At 43.7% G+C, this 19828-nt stretch overlaps 1 protein-coding gene across 3 annotated transcripts in view; it reads left to right on the plus strand.

Moving 5' to 3' along the window:
• Nucleotides 1-401: 401 nt before the first annotated feature.
• LOC129819945 (Y+L amino acid transporter 2-like) overlaps nucleotides 402-19828 on the plus strand; it is a 31106-nt gene continuing 11679 nt past the window's right edge. The window contains exons 1-6 of one of the 3 annotated variants that reach the window (XM_055876669.1): nucleotides 402-571; nucleotides 7066-7608; nucleotides 7805-7947; nucleotides 16564-16689; nucleotides 16924-17068; nucleotides 17368-17491. In XM_055876669.1, coding sequence (XP_055732644.1) covers nucleotides 7301-7608; nucleotides 7805-7947; nucleotides 16564-16689; nucleotides 16924-17068; nucleotides 17368-17491 — 846 coding nt within the window. In that variant the 5' untranslated portion in view covers nucleotides 402-571; nucleotides 7066-7300. Of the gene's footprint in view, nucleotides 572-6015; nucleotides 6856-7065; nucleotides 7609-7804; nucleotides 7948-16563; nucleotides 16690-16923; nucleotides 17069-17367; nucleotides 17492-19828 lie in introns of those variants that run through there. The other 2 variants (XM_055876668.1, XM_055876670.1) reach the window with 2 other exon arrangements.

Consider the following 19828-nt stretch of genomic DNA (forward strand, 5'->3'; position numbering starts at 1 on the left):
TCATACACCATCATCCAGTGAGATTGTGAACTAATCTTTTGCAATTGCAATTATCAGGAGTGTTCAAATCACTGTCAGGCACACAGGTTTCCCTTCTCACAGAACAGGAGATCAAGGAGCTCAGCTAGATAAGCACCCCTCAGTCTCCTGGTTAGTTTTTAGTCATAAAGGTTTAAATAGAATCGTATTTCATCCTAACTCACCTCAACAACTAACTTCAAATAGATGCTTCAAACTCCTCCTAACCACATCTTCATCACAGGGCATTATCGTCATTATCACTACCTCCCCCAAGAGAAGGAGGGCGGGAACATGCGACGAGCTTCACTAGCAAGTGATGATGCAGCGTTTATGTACTAGTTAGAACTAGGAAACTCCATTTTCGACTTGCTGATTCGTTGAAGGCGGCACGTGTATAATTACAACCAGTTAGCAAGCCCGAATCTTCTGAGTTTCCTAGTTCAATCTAGTAGTTGAATGCGGCAGAAGAGGCAGTCAGTCAACGATAGTCAAACAGCCATCGGTGAGTAATTTTGCACATGGGGGTTCTAGTCTCATTGAATATTTCAAGGTAAGGTATTTTTTTAAAGAGAATTTGATTTCACTTCTTAACTAAATTGATCTAGTTAATATGTTAAATTAGCCAGCTGGTTCTAACTTGTTAGCTACAGTAGAGAGCGAGCTAAACGTCACTGGATTGAACTGCGCTTGTTGGAAAGGGTTCAAGATTGGTAAACACTCATGCTTTTTTTGTATTTACTCAAACTACCTGGCAAATATGTGTTATTGTCTAAGTTGATCATTGTTGGGAGTTCTTTAGCTGCCAGTAGTTATATTTGTTATCTAGTTTAGCATATATGAGCATGCTTTTGCGGCACAGTCGATAGCGTGCCGGACCTCGAGCTAGAAGGTCGAGGGTTCGAGACCTGCTCCTTGCTGTTTCATTACTATATATATATATATATTAGTGCGTGTTCACTGTCCATTAAATCAATTCGCCTTTGCACTGCTAAACAACAACACACATGTTTACGTTGGCCAAGGGTGAAGTCTACAAAACTTAGTCCACATTGTTCGTGACAGATTCTAGTGTTGGGAACAGAACGTTATTGAGATCAAATGTTTAATCGATGAGAGAATTAGAGAGTCGGCCAAAATCCACCTCGTTCCATCTTCTCTCACTGCCGGCAACTTGGCTTTCAATTCAAGGGGGTTTATTGGCATGGCATTGCCAAAGCAAGTGAACTGGATACACAAAAGTGAAACAAACAATAAAAAGTGGACAGTGAACATTACACTCACAGAAGTTATAAAAGAATAAAGACATTTCATGTACCTAGTCTGATTAAGCTGGTTGAGAGAATGCCAAGTGTGCAAGGGTGGCTACTTTTAAGAATCTCAAATATAAAATATATTTGGATTTGTTTTGGTTATTACATGATTTCAAAGTTGATGTCTTCAGTATTATTCTACAATAAAGAAAAACCATGGAATGAGTAGGTGTCAACTTTTGAGTGGTAATGTGTAATGAATCAGATGTTGATAGTTAGCTATCCTTCCCTGATTTAGAATATGGTTCAATAGCTATTGACTAAAGAAAATCCAACAAAACTAACATATACCTATGGCTCTCTATAAAAAGCTGGTTAAACCATTACTTTACGGTGGATATTTAATCTCAAATTTCAAGCAGCTGAAGATCAAACCACAAAGGCAACTGGTAGATTAATCTTAAATGTAATTTTATCAGGCATTTGTTTGATGTTGTATATACCAATACATTTTGTATTACAGCCTGATTAATCAGACTAGCTAGGACCATCATGCAAAATGTTGAACACTGTAATGGTGATGACATTAATCCGAACATGATATGGGCAGTGACATTTGACTTTCAAGCAGGTAGAATAACCTCATGTGATCTAGATGTTGCATCACTTGCTACAAGCTGATGTTGACACACACGCATGAGTGAAACTGATTCCTACATGGCGTTCCTTGTGATACGGCACGCTGATATATTTTAGTTAAACTGTGATTATGTTATCAGTCTCTAGGCTGTTATTGCCAGGAATTCCGAATACTTTTAATTGAAGGCAGTGTATTTCCCAGAACACACAGACAGACCACCAGACCAGATACTGCTGGAATCTAATAGACTTGTCTGCATAGCTGTGGTCCCTCTGACTCCCTATTATATTCCTGTTCATGGATATGAGAGGAATTAGCTAGTAAAGTAGAGTAAGCTTCTGCCAGAGAGAGGGCATTACAAACACAGAGAGGGGGCATTACAAACACAGAGAGGGGGCATTACAAACACAGAGAGGGGGCATTACAAACACAGAGAGGGGGCATTACAAACACAGAGAGGGGGCATTACAAACACAGAGAGGGGGCATTACAAACACAGAGAGGGGGCATTACAAACACAGAGAGGGGGCATTACAAACACAGAGAGGGGGCATTACAAACACAGAGAGGGGGCATTACAAACACAGAGAGGGGGCATTACAAACACAGAGAGGGGGCATTACAAACACAGAGAGGGGGCATTACAAACACAGAGAGGGGGCATTACAAACACAGAGAGGGGGCATTACAAACACAGAGAGGGGGCATTACAAACACAGAGAGGGGGCATTACAAACACAGAGAGGGGGCATTACAAACACAGAGAGGGGGCATTACAAACACAGAGAGGGGGCATTACAAACACAGAGAGGGGGCATTACAAACACAGAGGGGGGGCATTACAAACACAGAGGGGGGGCATTACAAACACAGAGGGGGGGCATTACAAACACAGAGGGGGGGCATTACAAACACAGAGGGGGGGCATTACAAACACAGAGGGGGGGCATTACAAACACAGAGGGGGGGCATTACAAACACAGAGGGGGGGCATTACAAACACAGAGGGGGGGCATTACAAACACAGAGGGGGGGCATTACAAACACAGAGGGGGGGCATTACAAACACAGAGGGGGGGCATTACAAACACAGAGGGGGGGCATTACAAACACAGAGGGGGGGCATTACAAACACAGAGGGGGGGCATTACAAACACAGAGGGGGGGCATTACAAACACAGAGGGGGGGCATTACAAACACAGAGGGGGGGCATTACAAACACAGAGGGGGGGCATTACAAACACAGAGGGGGGGCATTACAAACACAGAGGGGGGGCATTACAAACACAGAGGGGGGGCATTACAAACACAGAGGGGGGGCATTACAAACACAGAGGGGGGGCATTACAAACACAGAGGGGGGGCATTACAAACACAGAGGGGGGGCATTACAAACACAGAGGGGGGGCATTACAAACACAGAGGGGGGGCATTACAAACACAGAGGGGGGGCATTACAAACACAGAGGGGGGGCATTACAAACACAGAGGGGGGGCATTACAAACACAGAGGGGGGGCATTACAAACACAGAGGGGGGGCATTACAAACACAGAGGGGGGGCATTACAAACACAGAGGGGGGGCATTACAAACACAGAGGGGGGGCATTACAAACACAGAGGGGGGGCATTACAAACACAGAGGGGGGGCATTACAAACACAGAGGGGGGGCATTACAAACACAGAGGGGGGGCATTACAAACACAGAGGGGGGGCATTACAAACACAGAGGGGGGGCATTACAAACACAGAGGGGGGGCATTACAAACACAGAGGGGGGGCATTACAAACACAGAGGGGGGGCATTACAAACACAGAGGGGGGGCATTACAAACACAGAGGGGGGGCATTACAAACACAGAGGGGGGGCATTACAAACACAGAGGGGGGGCATTACAAACACAGAGGGGGGGCATTACAAACACAGAGGGGGGGCATTACAAACACAGAGGGGGGGCATTACAAACACAGAGGGGGGGCATTACAAACACAGAGGGGGGGCATTACAAACACAGAGGGGGGGCATTACAAACACAGAGGGGGGGCATTACAAACACAGAGGGGGGGCATTACAAACACAGAGGGGGGGCATTACAAACACAGAGGGGGGGCATTACAAACACAGAGGGGGGGCATTACAAACACAGAGGGGGGGCATTTGCGGCCTGCTGGAGGTCATTTTGCAGGGCTCTGGCAGTGCACCTCCTTGCACAAGGCCGGAGGTAGCGGTCCTGCTGCTGGGTTGTTGCCCTCCTACGGCCTCCTCCACGTCTCCTGATGTACTGGCCTGTCTCCTGGTAGCGCCTGCATGCTCTGGACACTACGCTGACAGACACAGCAAACCTTTTTGCCACAGTTCGCATTGATGTGCCATCCTGGATGAGCTGCACTACCTGAGCCACTTGTGTGGGTTGTAGACTCCGTCTCATGCTACCACTAGAGTGAAAGCACCGCCAGCATTCAAAAGTGACCAAAACATCAGCCAGGAAGCATAGGAACTGAGAAGTGGTCTGTGGTCACCACCTGCAGAATCACTCCTGTTTTGGGGGGTGTCTTGCTAATTGCCTATAATTTCCACCTTTTGTCTATTCCATTTGCACAACAGCATGTGAAATTTATTGTCAATCAGTGTTGCTTCCTAAGTGGACAGTTTGATTTCACAGAAGTGTGATTGACTTGGAGTTACATTGTGTTGTTTAAGTGTTCCCTTTATTTTTTTGAGCAGTGTATATTGAAAAAACATACTTTAGGATGATATTGTGATATGTATCAAATAAAATCGAAGCCGGAGATCATATTCACCTATAACGACGGTTTTCCAGGAGGCAATTCCAGGCCCAACTTCGCGCCTTCGGAAAAAAAAATAATGGCGGACCTCTCACTCCAAGAGGATGTATTCAATCCCAGAACGAGATATTCAAGTCATTTCTGCTCTCACTTCCGCATGACACCCAAGGGAAGGTGTATGACGTGTTTCTATAGTCCCAAGTGACATACCCTTTTATAGACAAGCTCTTGAAAAAAGACCTTGCTTTTGGAAATCTCACTTCCGGATAGGAAATGGGCTGCAGAAAGAGTTCTGGTTCACTTAGAGAAATAACTCAAACGGTTTAAGAAACTAGAGTTTTTTTTTATCCAATAGTAATGATAATATGCATATTGTACGAGCAAGAATTGAGTAGGAGGCCGTTTGAAATGGCCACCTCTTTCCAGGTTACTCAATGCTGCCCCTTGCAGCCATATGAAGAATCCCTACTGTTGACCAATCACTGACCAAAGGCCGTAGACTTCGGCTTCTGAACTTCGGCTTGCCTCGAGAAATTGTACCTGCTCTAAAACACAGTATTTTTCATCCTGTAGCTTGTGTTTTCAGCACTTATTTCCATGACTGATCAAAACACATTTTTTTCATGCTCTTGTCTGTCTTTAGCAGACATATAGTGAGCAATATGTTCAGAACGTCAAACTGCAATAAAATCGCAATATTTAATCGCAATACCAGGGCCTAAAATGTACTTTTTGTTCCACCAGCCACTGTGGCAGGTAGATTAAAAAAATGTCTACCAGCCAATCAGATTTTCTGCCAGCCAAAATATATTTTTTTCGTCATAATTGCATTAAAAAACCATGCCTATGCTTTGTAATGTTTCTAAAACATTTTTTTTTATTAGTAAGTAATGTGGCATATTTCTAAATCTAATAAAAAAAATTGTAACTTGAGTCTTTTAACACGGTAACCTCCCGCCTTTATATTTTGGTTAACGGGCCCGTGAGATGAGTGATCTGACTAGGGCGTCTCTTCACTATCATTTAAAGCAGCAGACTACAAACTAACGTTGAAAATCATCCGAGCTTGTGAACAAAACTATATGAAAAGTCAAACACGAGGACAAAGTCTCACTTTGTAGACTTTATAGTAAATTAGACCAAAGTTTATGCCTGTGCGCAGCGCCTCCAAAAATGAATCTATTCGCACTTTACTGTGTTGCTGCGTGAGGTGGGATATAGGATTCGTATTTCTTTGTGCGCACAAAGAAATACGAATCCTATATCTCACCTCACGCAGCAACACTGCCCGGGAGAGTGTACTCTGAGTAAAGTGCTGATTCTACTGCTGCCTCCCTTTCAGCATTGCATCTGTACTGCCACTGTAGCTCAGTTCCACCTAGCAAAGTTTGCATTTCATCTTCTCAATGTATTGCCAACTGTTACGTGCGGCGCACTTTATCGGGGGCAAATAATTTGAAAGATGCATCTCTCCTACTGACTGCATTGTTGCGTTAGATATTCAGCTAGGCTATATCAAGCTCTAGTACACCATTAGTGCATTTTAATGAGCATCTATCTAGCCTTATTACTGTTATGAAATGCAAAGTGTGCTGGCTGTTCTACGTTCACTTTGATGATTTTCTAGTTGATGAACAAACAGCCATGAGAAATTCTCCCATGGTAACAGGAGGCATTTGAACTATGATTCACTCCATGTCCTTGTTTTTTTTCTTTGTTACAGAGGTAAAGTAAAGCGCTTGAGTAAACAGCGACTTGAATCCAAGACGAGTTTTTCAACTCTAGAGGGAGGAAAATAAGTGATGGGAAACAGTTATGTGAATACTATACTGTGCGTTACATGGGTAGTATGTGTCACTGTGTGCAGTATGTTCGTGCGCACTACGTATGTGTGCGTGTACTGTGTGTGATCCTATAACAAATACCTTGTTCTGACTTCTAAGGCCCCCACTACTTTGTTCCCAGACCCAGTAGCCAGGCACTGTGCCTGTTAGTGGAAAAACAGTTGGTCACAGGACCTTGCTGTAGCATTCTTTAGCACTTCTCCACTGTATCCGCTACCCAGAAACACATCCTGCTTCAACTCCTCCTCCACTACGGCTTGTGGCTCAGAGACGCTGTAGAGAAACTCTAGACTTGCTACTACATTGTACCTGTAAGTAGGTTTGTAATCAGCTGCGTCTTTGAAAATTCCAGCTTGTAGGACTAGCTAGTTTTTCCAGTTTCTTTTGGATTCTATCCCTCAAAAATGCTGAAGTTCACAGTTACCTAATACAAGGAGTCATTGCCTGAAGCCTAATGGTCTCACACAGCAAGTTATGTTGTCCTGCATCCTGTGCTAACAGTTGTCCTTATTTCCCTACAGCCTTATCGAGAGAGTACAGCTGATAAAGAAGATTGATGACCATCAGCTGAGAGCCTTTGACAGTGGCCTTGTTTACTGACGTGCTGCTCCCATCCGTCTCCATCCTTCTACCCCGGTCTCCAGTCCTGCACCTTCTACTTTGTTCTTGTCTCCACTCCTTCATCTTTCTGTCCTCAATCCCTCCACCCCGGTCTCTGCTTCAACCTTCCACCTTATTCCTCCCCGAACCATCATCATGGGGGTTGAGAAAGACACTGACACCATTTTGACTGGCTCCATGCGTCTGAAGCAGGAAATCTCCCTGCTCCATGGGGTCTGCCTCATTGTGGGAAGCATGATCGGCTCGGGCATCTTCATCTCCCCCAAAGGGGTTCTACTCTACACAGGCTCCTTCGGCCTGTCTCTGGTGGTGTGGGCCATCGGCGGGGTCTTCTCTGTGTTCGGGGCCCTGTGCTACGCCGAGCTGGGAACCACCATCCGCAAGTCTGGGGCCAGCTATGCCTACATCCTGGAGTCCTTTGGTGGCTTCCTGGCTTTCATTAGGTGAGATTCCACTTTTTTTTTTTATTACAGTTTGGTCTGATTGAGAAACTATTTAAAAAAAATATATATATATATATATTATTTCACCTTTATTTAACCACCATTTATTTGCAAAATAGACCTTTATGTGAAGTGCTTCGAGTATCTAGAAAACCTCTATATATATCCTCATTGATTTCTTATTTTTAATTATCAGGCTGTGGTCGTCCATGATGATCGTGGAGCCAGCAGGCCAGGCTGTCATAGCCCTCACCTTCTCCAACTACCTGGTGCAGCCCTTCTACCCCACGTGCTCAGCCTCCTACGATGCTGTGAAACTCATAGCAGCAGCCTTAATCAGTAAGAAATACAGTGTAGACATTGTTAATGTTGTAAATGACTATTGTAGCTGGGGAAGGCTTTTAAACTTTTTAAATTTTATGGAATATCTACATAGGTGTTACAGAGGCCCATTATCAGCAACCATCACTCCTGTGTTCCAATGGCATGCTGTGTTAGCTAATCCAACCATAATTTTAAATGGCTAATTGATCATTAGAAAACCTTTTTGCAATTATGTTAGCACAGCTGTAAACTGTTAATAAAACTGGCCATCTTTAGACTAGTTGAGTATCTGGAGCATCAGCATTTGTGGGTTCGATTACAGGCTCAAAATGGCAAGAAACAAAGAATTTCTTATGAAACTCGTCAGTCTATTCTTGTTCTGAGAAATGAAGGCTATTCAATGTGAGAAATTGCAAAGAGACTGAAGCTCTTGTACAACGCTGTGTACTACTCCTTTCACAGAACAGCGCAAACTGGCTCTAACCAGAATAGAAAGAGGAGTGGGAGGCCCCGGTGCACAACTGAGCAAGAGGACAAGTACATTAGAGTGTCTAGTTTGAGAAACAGACGCCTCACAAGTCCTCAACTGGCAGCTTCATTAAATAGTACCTGCAGAACACCAGTCTCAACATCAACATTGAAGAGGCGACTCCGGGATGCTGGCCTTCTAGGCAGAGTTGCAAAGAAAAAGCCTTATCTCAGACTGGCCAATAAAAATAAAAGATTAAGATGGGCTAAAGAACAGACATTGGACAGAGGAACTCTGCCTAGAAGGCCAGCATCCCGGACAAATGCATGTCGTAACCAGGGCCTAAAATTGTATTTTTGGTCCAACAGCCACTGGCAGGTAGATGGAAAATTTACCAGCCAAAATATTTGTTTCCTGCTAAAATTACACCAACAAAACAGAAACCAATGAGCATGCTCATGTTTCTAAAACAATAAATGTATTGCTAATAAGAAGTAATGTAGTATATTGTTTAATTTCATCTTTTTGTCTTTTAATCAAAATATCACAGATAAGACAAATGTAAGCTGCCTTTTATTGTTGAACTCGTCTTTGTAAATTAGAATTACATTTCACTGCCTTAACGTTCAAAGCTGATCCCACTTGTACATTTCAAATGTTACAATACTGTAGAGTAGCCTACATGCTTGTTGGCTACACGCAAACATCAGCTGTCTGATACTGACTGATCAAAGGGTGGCTGGCCCAGCTGCCACTAAAGAACTCTGATCGAACCCATTATGACGTCTTCCCTGTTTGTTTTTTTTGTCTCTCAGACAGTGTGATATTTCATGAATACAAATGATTTAACTGGGTCTGGCTTTAAAGTGCACTTGTGTTTTCTTTGTTTTTCTCAGTCCTGCCGTTTGTTTCTCTCATCCTGTGTCAGCTCTGCAGTTGCCAGGGGGGGATATGAATGTGCGTGTGTGTGTGTTTCAGTTGGAGCTGAGCCACTCAAGGTAAAAAAAAATGTGTGCTTTGTCAGACAAACATGTAGGAGGCTAAAAAGGGGTACTGTTGAGTCGGAGAGAGTGAGCTGTAATAAACGGAACAGCCTGACTTGGCATTTAGTTGAATCCCCTCAGGAATTAGGCCAACTGTACATGCTTGTTCTCTTTATGGGTCTGGGGAGACATTCTCACACGTTCCTTCATGAATTACGAGTGAGTAAAGGAATGCTGATTCTCTGGTTAGTGTAGGAGGCCAAGGTCTATGCGGAAGCAACCTGATAACATCTTAGTAGCTAACTGAGAACCTGCTCAGTTATTTGTGGGGGATTTTAAATGTCCTTGTAATATTGCAACGGTAACAGTGTATGCTACTCATGTTTCAGAAAAGATGTAGGTATAATTGTTTCCCTAAATGCTAAGGAATCCATGTTGCCAAAACGTAGGGCTTGATGTACATAAATGCCATAAGCCATGACAACAGAACTCAAACATGTCATGGAAGCATTTGGTTGTTGTGTGAAGCCATTGTAGAAATTCTCCCTGAAGCAGATACACACTGACTAGCAACATTAGGTCCTTGTTGAAACCAATGATTCCAATAATTTAGCAGTTGTGTGTGTATAGATAATCTATTTTCAGAGGTTGTCTCTTAAAAAAATTAAAATGTGTAGCAAGATCTAACTCTCTTCAACATCAGATTTGCAACTTTTCAGTTTGCACTATCCTTCTGTTAGCCTTGGCTGTAAAGTGGCCTAAGCCACATTCCTGCTTCATGTGTGTTAGCAGCTATTAGCACTCTGTAAGTACCATTAGTCTAGTTAAATAATAAGGACTGAGGGGGTGTGGTAAATGGCCAATGTACTATGGCTTAAGGCTGTTATCATGCACAATGCAACGTGTAGTGCCTGGACACAGCCGTTAGCCGTGGTATTTTAGAGATGCATCACAACCCCCTGAGGTGCCTTATTGCTATTATAAACTGGTAACCAACGTAATTAGAGCAGTAAAAATACATGTTTTGTCATACCCGTGGTATACAATCTCGTACCATGGCTGTCAGCCAATCAAATCAAAGTTTATTTGTCACGTGCGCTCAATACAACAGGTAGACCTTACAGTGAAATGCTTACTTACAGGCTCTAACCAATAGTGCAAAAAAGGTATTAGGTGAACAATAGGTAGGTAAAAAGACAGGCTATATACAGTAGAGGCTATAAATGTAGCGAGGCTACATACAGACACCGGTTAGTCAGGCTGATTGAGGTAGTATGTACATGTAGATATGGTTAAAGTGACTATGCATATATGATAAACAGAGAGTAGCAGCAGCGTAAAAAGAGGGGTTGTGGGGGGGGGCACACAATGCAAATAGTCCGGATAATCAAATGGCTACCTGTTCAGGAATCTTATGGCTTGGGGGTAAAAACTGTTGAAGCCTTTTTGTCCTAGACTTGGCACTCCGGTACCGCTTGCCATGCGGTAGTAGAGAGAACAGTCTATGGCTGGGGTAGCTGGGGTCTTTGACAATTTTTAGGGCCTTCCTCTGACACCGCCTGGTATAGAGGTCCTGGATGGCAGGCAGCTTAGCCACAGTGATGTACTGGGCGGTACGCACTACCTTCTGTAGTGCCTTGCGGTCAGAGGCCAAGCAGTTGCCATACCAGGCAGTGATGCAACCAGTCAGGATGTTGCAGCTGTAGAACCTTTTGAGGATCTCAGGACCCATGCCAAATCGTTCTAGTTTCCTGAGGGGGAATAGGCTTTGTCATGCCCTCTTCACGACTGTCTTGGTGTGTTTGAACCATTCTAGTTTGTTGTTGATGTTGAAGCTCTCAACCTGCTCCACTACAACCCCGTTGATAAGAATGGGGGCGTGCTCGGTCCTCCTTTTCCTGTAGTCCACAATAATCTCCTTAGTCTTGGTTACGTTGAGGGAAAGGTTGTTATTCTGGCACCACCCGGCCAGGTCTCTGACCTCCTCCCTATAGGCTGTGTCGTCGTTGTCGGGGATCAGGCCTACCACTGTTTTGTCGTCTGCAAACTTAATGATGGTGTTGGAGTCATGCCTGGCCATGCAGTCGTGGGTGAACAGGGAGTACAGGAGGGGACTGAGCAGGCACCCCTGGGGAGCTCCAGTGTTGAGGATCAGCGTGGCAGATATGTTGCTACCTACCCTCACCACCTGGGGGCGGCCCGTTATGAAGTCCAGGATCCAGTTGCAGAGGGAGGTGTTTAGTCCCAGGATCCTTAGCTTAGTGATGAGCTTTGAGGGTACTATGGTGTTGAATGCTGAGCTGTAGTCAATGAATAGCATTCTCACATAAGTGTTCCTTTTGTACAGGTGGGAAAGGGCAGTGTGGAGTGCAATAGAGATTGCATCATCTGTGGATCTGTTTGGGCGGTATGCAAATTGGAGTGGGTCTAGGGTTTCTGGGATAATGGTGTTGATGTGAGCAATTACCAACCTTTGAAAGCACTTCATGGCTACAGACGTGAGTGCTACGGGTCTGTAGTCATTGAGGCAGGTTGCCTTTTTGTTCTTGGGCACAGGGACTATGGTGGTCTGCTTGAAACATGTTGGTATTACAGACTTAATCAGGGACATATTGAAAATGTCAGAAGACACCTGCCAGTTGGTCAGCACATGCCCGGAGTACACGTCCTGGTAATCCGTCTGGCCTTGTGTATGTTGACCTGTTTAAAGGTCTTACTCACATCGGCTATGGAGAGCGTGATCACACAGTCGTCCGGAACAGCTGATGCTCTCATGCATGCCTCAGTGTTGCTTGCCTCGAAGCGAGCATAGAAGTGATTTAGCTCGTCTGGTAGGCTCGTGTCACTGGGCAGCTTGCGGCTGTGCTTCCCTTTGTAGTCTGTAATAGTTTGCAAGCCCTGCCACATAAGATGAGTATCGGAGCCTGTGTAGTATGATTCAATCTTAGCCCTGTATTGACGCTTTGCCTGTTTGATGGTTCGTCGCAGGGCATAGCAGGATTTCTTGTAAGCTTCCGAGTTAGAGTCCCGCACCTTGAAAGCGGCAGCTCTACCCTTTAGCTCAGTGCGAATGTTGCCTGTAATCCATGGCTTCTGGTTGGGGTATGTACGTACAGTCACTTTGGGGACGACGTCCTCGATGCACTTATTGACAATGCCAGTGACTGATGTGGTGTGCTCCTCAATGCCATCGGAAGAATCCCGGACCATGCTCCAGTCTGTGCTAACAAAACAGCTAACAAAACAGTCCTGTAGTTAGGCATCTGCTTCATCTGACTTTTTTATAGACCGAGTCACTGGTGCTTCCTGCTTTAATTTTTGCTTGTAAGCAGGAATCAGGAGGATAGAGTTGTGGTCGGATTTACCAAATGGAGGGCGAGGGAGAGCTTTGTATGCGTCTCTCTGTGTGGAGTACAGGTGATCTAGAATTTTTTTCCCTCTGGTTGCACATTTAACATGTTGATGGACATTTGGTAGAACTTATTTAAATTCCCCTGCATTAAAGTCTCTGGCCACTAGGAGCGCCGCCTCTGGGTGAGTGGTTTCCTGTTTGCTTATTTCCTTATACAGCTGACTGAGTGCGGTCTTAGTGCAAGCATGTGTCTGTGGTGGTAAATAAACAGCCACGAAAAGTATAGCTGAGAACTCTCTAGGCAAGTAGTGTGGCCTGCAATTTATCACATTATACTCTACTTCAGGCGAGCAAAATCTAGACTTCCTTAGATTTCGTGCACCAGCTTTTTACAAATATGCACAGACCGCCCCCCCTCGTCTTACCGGAGTGTGCTGTTCTATCTTACCGGTGCAGCGTGTATCCCGCTAGCTGAATATCCATGTCATCATTCAGCCACGATTCCGTGAAACATAGGATATTACAGTTTTTGATGTCCCGTTGGTAGGATATTTGTGATCGTACCTCGTCTAGTTTATTGTTCAATGATTGCACGTTGGCGAGTAGTATTGACGGTAACGGCAGCTTTCCCACTCGACTTTTCCGGGTCCTGACCAGGCATCCGGCTCTTTTGTCCTCTGTACCTGTGTCGCTTCCTCTTGCAAATAACGTGGATGTCGGCCCTGCCGGGTGTTTGGAGAATGTCTTGTTTGTTGAAGAAAAAATCTTTGTCTAATCCGAGGTGAGTGATCGCTGTCCTGATATCCAGAAGCTCTTTTTTGCTGTAAGACACGGTTGCAGAAACATTATGTACAAAGTAAGTTACAAATAATGGGAAAAACCATAATAGCACAACTGGTTGGACGCCCGTAAAACTGCTGCCATTTCTTCCGACGCCATTTTACAATCAGCATTCAGGGCTTAAACCACCCAGTTTATGAAGACAAAATAAGGATCGCTATTCAAACTACAGTGCCATGAAAATGTATTTGCCCCCTTTTTGTTTTTCTCAATTTTTGCTTATTTTTTTTATTCTGAATTATCAGCTCCTATACCAAAACCTAATATTAGATAAAGGGAACTTGAGTTTGCAAATAGAAAAACATGTATACTTTTTACATTTATTCAACAAAGTTATGCAACACCCAATTCCCCTGTGTGAAAAAGTAATTGCCCCCTTACACTCAATAACTGGTTGTTCCACCTTTTTAACTGCAATGACTGGATGACTGCAACCAAATATGTCCTGTAGTTGTTGATCAGTCTCTCACATCACTGTGTTGTAATTTTGTCCCACTCTTGAATGCAGAACTGCTATAACTCAGCGACATTTGTGGGTTTTCAAGCATGAACTGCTCTTTTCAAGTCCTGCCACAACATCTCAATTGGGATTAGGTTTAGGCCATTCCAAAACTAAAAATGTGTTGCTTTTTAGCTGCACTTCAGCTTCAACTCAGATGGAGGACCTGACATTCTCATGTAGAATTCTGATACAGAGCAGAATTCATGGTTCCTTCTATTAAGGCAAGTTGTCCAGGTCCTGAGGCAGCAAAGAATCCCCAAACCATCACACTACCACCACCATGCTTGACCGTTGGTATAAGGTTCTTACTGTGAAATGTAGTGTTTGGTTTTCTCCAGACATAATGGGGGTCAAGCTTGCCAATAAACACCTGGATGATCATCAATACTCTTGGAAGGATGTGTTATGAATAGATGAGTCAAAGGTATAACTTTTTGGCTGGTATGGTTCCCCATTTATGCCCACTGGGGAGCCAGGCCTAGCCAATCAGAATACGTTTTTCCCCACAAAAGGGCTTTATTACAGATAGAAATACTCCCCAATTTCATCAGCTCTCTGGATGTCTGGTCTCAGACGATCCCGCAGGTGAAGAATTCTGATGTGGAGGTCCTGGGCTGGCGTGGTTACACATAGTCTGCGGTTGTGAGACCGGTTGGATGTACATCCAAATTCTCTAAAATGTTGTTGTAGGTGGCTTAAGGTAGAGAAATTAACATTCAAATCTCTGGCAAAAGCTCTGGTGGACATTACTGCAGTCAGCATGCCAATTGCACGCTCCCTCAAAATTTGTCCCCAGCACAAGGTGCACCTGTATAATGATCATGCTGTTTAATCAGACCCATAAAGAGATTATCTTGGCAAAGGAGAAATGCTCACCATTAAAGATGTTAACAAATTTGTGCACAAAATTTGTGAGAAATATGGAATATTTCTGTGATTTCAGCTCATGAAACACGGGAATAACACTTTACAAGTTGCGTTTTATTTTTTTTCAGTACCATATGTTTTTGTTGACGATCTGATAACATTCAGTATAAAATATATTCTTAAGTAGAGAATCAGAAAGGGCAAATACTTTTTCTTTGTCCGTATACAGGAGCTTCTCATCTACCATATTGCACATAATGTTTCTCACTTGAATAGTGCATGGTTCTCATGTGTGGACATTTTTGAAAGCCTTTCATTTTCAAATGGCTAGCAACAAAAATGCTGTCTACTGGTATTAAGGTAATTAAGATAATTATTGCAGGGACATGTGGCTTTGGAGAGCCATTGTCTTTACACTGTACCACTCACAGATGGGGGTATGTGGTGTAGATGTGTCCCACACTACCTATGGAGGTGGCTTGGGAAAGCGAGATTTGAATTTAGATCCGTCTCTTTACACTACTAAAATGTGTCCTTGACCTAGTGTAGCGTATAGAGGTCCAGGTGACTGTTCCTCTGGACGATGCCACCGCTGCTCTCTTTGAGACTCCCACTAAATCAATATCTACACTAGCCTATCGGCTCAATAAGGGAGTGAAACCGGTGATCCTAGACCGGCTCTAAGGGACAACTTTCCTATTTATGAGATATGTACTTCGAGTATGTATGGTAAATTGACAAATGAAACCTTTAGAAACTGGCCACATAGTGAATCTAAGTTGGCTTACATGTTGGTGAATGATTCCGTGTAACATGCTCCAAATATAGTCTACGGACGTTTGTGTGTTTCCAAATTAGCTTTCTTTAGATTATCAATTCAGTTCTGCGTTTTTTTTATAGGCCTAGTATTTACATGTTAAACCATACCCAAGATAATTACTTTTTAATTAACTTATTTGAGTTGTTTACTTACCAAATAAACAGCAGCAAATATTTTCCAGTACCCCCCCAGGGTATGTTTAAGCGATTGGCTGTGGAGTCAGCCTTCCTTGAATAGCCACTTGTAAATACAGTAAGAAGCTTCAGGCTTATTTTCCTTTACAGGCCTTCTCTGGGATGACAATGCAAAGCCATGCACATATCCACTGGGACCAGGGTACCAGAGGAAATTGCTGTGCAGCGCCACAGTGATAAAGTCAAATCCCTGTCTATGCCTGCAGGTGCACACTTTCCTGCGAATGTTATCTGAGGGAATGACTTTACATGCAGGCCCTCAGATGGAGTCCTGTCCTCCTGCACTGTAATGTTATCAGCTCCCTGTGTAGTGGTGGATAGTCAGATAAGCCTGTCTCTATCTGGAATCGTTCATAAGCCATTAGCCTTATCATCCCGGCCCTCTGCTTTACTGGTAACTAGAAGCTGCTCTAACTCGGCGAGTCAGCAAAAACACGCCTCTGCTTTCATGATATACATGATTTGAACCAGGTTTGGAAATGGAATTGGTTTATATCTGTTTGAAATGGAATTTACCTGAACCAACCCTGGTTTGAAACAACACTTGCTTTGGAGTTGCTTGCAGAGAGTGGTCTGCTACAGTCTTCTTCCTCTCCCACTCTAGGTCTCCTGACGTGTGTGAACTGTATGAAGGTGAAGTGGGGGGCCATTCTCCAGGTGGTCTCTACAGTAGCCAAGGTCTTGGCCCTCATTGTCATCATCATTTCTGGGATGATCAAGCTGGGACAAGGTACAGTACGGCATCTGGCTAGGGACCCATAACCCACCTGTCCCTAATGTCAGTGTGCTGGCCTATTCATGGAGTTTCACTTGCTGACCAGGTGTGTGAGTTTTGTAGTGGGTGAGATGAGTCCCCCTTACAATGTAAAGAACATTGAAAACAGGAAAAGAGCTATGATATTTAACTCAATTATTTAATCCATTACATCTAATTTATTATGTGATCCCTGGCCTCTGTCTGTAGGCCAGACTCAGAACTTTGAGAATTTGTTTAAGGGTTCTAAAGTGAACCCTGGGGACATGGCCCTGGCTCTGTACGCTGCGCTCTACTCCTACTCGGGCTGGGACGCACTCAACTTCATCACTGAGGAGATCAAGAACCCGAAGAGGTGAGGCAGTCTGTCATGATGTTTATATTTATTTTTGGAAAGAAATAGCGCTACTTGTGTGCACTGCCGGTAATACTGTATACACCGGTATAGGAACGGTACCACTCAACCCTATGTTCCACTAGCCCTGCACTGCCAGTCCTCTCTTGACCCTTCTTAGTCTGACTTGTTATATATAGACAAGGAACGTATGCCCGGCCCTGGCCGTCTGGTTACTGTCAAGGTTTCTCTTTCCCCGCAAAGTTTGTCCTTGTATTTTTATAAAGCGTTCTATCAATTTCTTTATCCATTCCTACCAGGAACCTCCCGTTGGCCATAGGGATCTCCATGCCCATCGTCACAGTGATCTACATTCTGACTAATATAGCTTACTACACCGTTATGGATGCTGGCACCGTGCTGGCCAGTGAGGCTGTGGCTATGGTGAGTTCTACTCTGCTCTGGATTTGAGGTTGTGTGGGGTTTAATGCTGAGCGATTGGTGCATTTTGAGGTCGGTTTAGATCATTAAAAACCTTAATTGAGTTATGAAATAATGACATAAAAATGATTTAATAGCTTTTTAATGGAAATTCCAAAGCCCAAAATAGTGAACGTTCAATTGCCAAAAACATTCCATTGTCTCTCAGGTCCACATTGGGTAGATGTCAACAGAAAAATTAAATTACTCTGAAATAATAAAATATCAGTTGTGTATATTACTTTGTTTTTAATTCCTTAGTCATTTTCTCTGTTCAGGAAGTAGCAGCCAACCATCTAACGTTATCCCTGTGCTCCCTATACTGCACTGTCTTTGTCATCCTATTTAGCTAGGTAGTAGGGATGTGCACGGTTATTAGAATATACGAACTGACGTTAGTATTCAAATACTTGTGAGTATAAATGTTGGCAAAAAATAGGCCTATTTTTCACAAAGGCTTTTTCTAAATAAAATGTAAACATCCATGTTGCGTACAAGGATATACCATTATATTTCAAATGATTAATAAAACACAACTTTTCAATGTCGTTTTTATGATATGCCCCATTAAAAAGACCGGTAGTCTTCACGTGTAGGTTGTTTGTTGGCCAATCAAAGCGGCTCAATGTGGAGCGCAAATTCACTAATGCAAAAAGGAGTACAATTATGGAATTAAAAGTTTGCGAAATGATGAGTAGGATACAACGAGCAACCAACAGGTAAGCTGTTTTATCTGAATTGGTTTAGGGAGAAGACACAGCATGTGTCCTCAATTAGCTTAGCTAGCTATAGGTTGCTAGCTTAGTCAAGACAGGCACTGTTATATAGGGGATGATAAATAACATTGGCTGCTACAAGTTAGGTACAGTTGTGGCCAAAAGTTTTGAGAATGACACAAATATACATTTTCAAAGTTTTCTGCTTCAGTGTCTTTAGATATTTTGTTAGATGTTACTATGGAATACTGAAGTATAATTACAAGCATTTCATAAGTGTCAAAGGCTTTTATTGACAATTACATGAAGTTGATGCAGAGTCAATATTTGCAGTGTTGACCCTTCTTTTTCTAGACCTCTGCAATCCACCCTGGCATGCTGTCAATTAACTTCTGGGCCACATCCTGACTGATGACAGCCCATTCTTGCATAATCAATGCTTGGAGTTTGTCAGAATTTGTGGGTTTGTTTGTCTACCCACCTCTTGAGGATTGACCACAAGTTCTCAATGGGATTAAGGTCTGGGGAGTTTCCTGGCCATGGAGCCAAAATATCAGTGTTTTGTTCCCCAGCCACTTATTTATCACTTTTGCCTTATGGCAAGGTCCTCCATCATGCTGGAAAAGGCATTGTTCGTCACCCAACTGTTCCTGGATGGTTGGGAGAAGTTGCTCTCGGAGGATGTGTTGGTACCATTCTTTATTCATAGTTGTGTTCTTAGGCAAAATTGTGAGTGAGCCAACTCCCTTGGCTGAGAAGCAATCCCACACATGAATGGTCTCAGGATGCTTTACTGTTGGCATGACACAGGACTGATGGTAGCGCTCACCTTGTCTTCTCCGGACAAGCTTTTTTCCGGAAGCCCCAATCGGAAAGGGGATTCATCAGAGAAAATTACTTTTCCCCAGTCCTCAGCAGTCCAACCCCTGTACCCTTTACAGAATATCAGTCTGTCCCTGATGTTTTTCCTGGAGAGAAGTAGCTTCTTTGCTGCCCTAATTGACACCAGGCCATCCTCAAAGTCTTCGCCTCACTGTGCGTGCAGATGCACTCACACCTGCCTGCTGCCATTCCTGAGCAAGCTCTGTTCTGGTGGTGCCCCGATCCCACAGCTGAATCAACTTTAGGAGACCGTCCTGGCGCTTGCTGGACTTTCTTGGGCGCCCTGAAGCCTTCTTCACAACAATTGAACCGCTCTCCTTGAAGTTCTTGATGATCCAATAAATGGTTGGTTTAGGTGCAATCTTACTGGCAGCAATATCCTTGCCTGTGAAGCCCTTTTTGTGCAAAGCAATGATGGCATGTGTTTCCTTGCAGGTATCCATGGTTGACAGAGGAAGAACAATGATTCCAAGCACCACCCTCCTTTTTGAAGCTTTGGGTGGTTATTCGAACTCAATCAGCATGACAGAGTAATCTCCAGCCTTGTCCTCGTCACTCACACCTGTGATAACGAGAGAATCACTGACATAATGTCAGCTGGTCCTTTTGTGGCAGGGCTGAAATGCAGTGGAAATGTTTTTTGGGGATTCAGTTCATTTGCATGGAAAAGAGGATCACTCTTCATAACATTCTGGAGTATATG

Source organism: Salvelinus fontinalis, chromosome 22, assembly GCF_029448725.1.
Source record: "Salvelinus fontinalis isolate EN_2023a chromosome 22, ASM2944872v1, whole genome shotgun sequence".
NCBI classification, from domain to species: Eukaryota; Metazoa; Chordata; class Actinopteri; order Salmoniformes; family Salmonidae; genus Salvelinus; species Salvelinus fontinalis.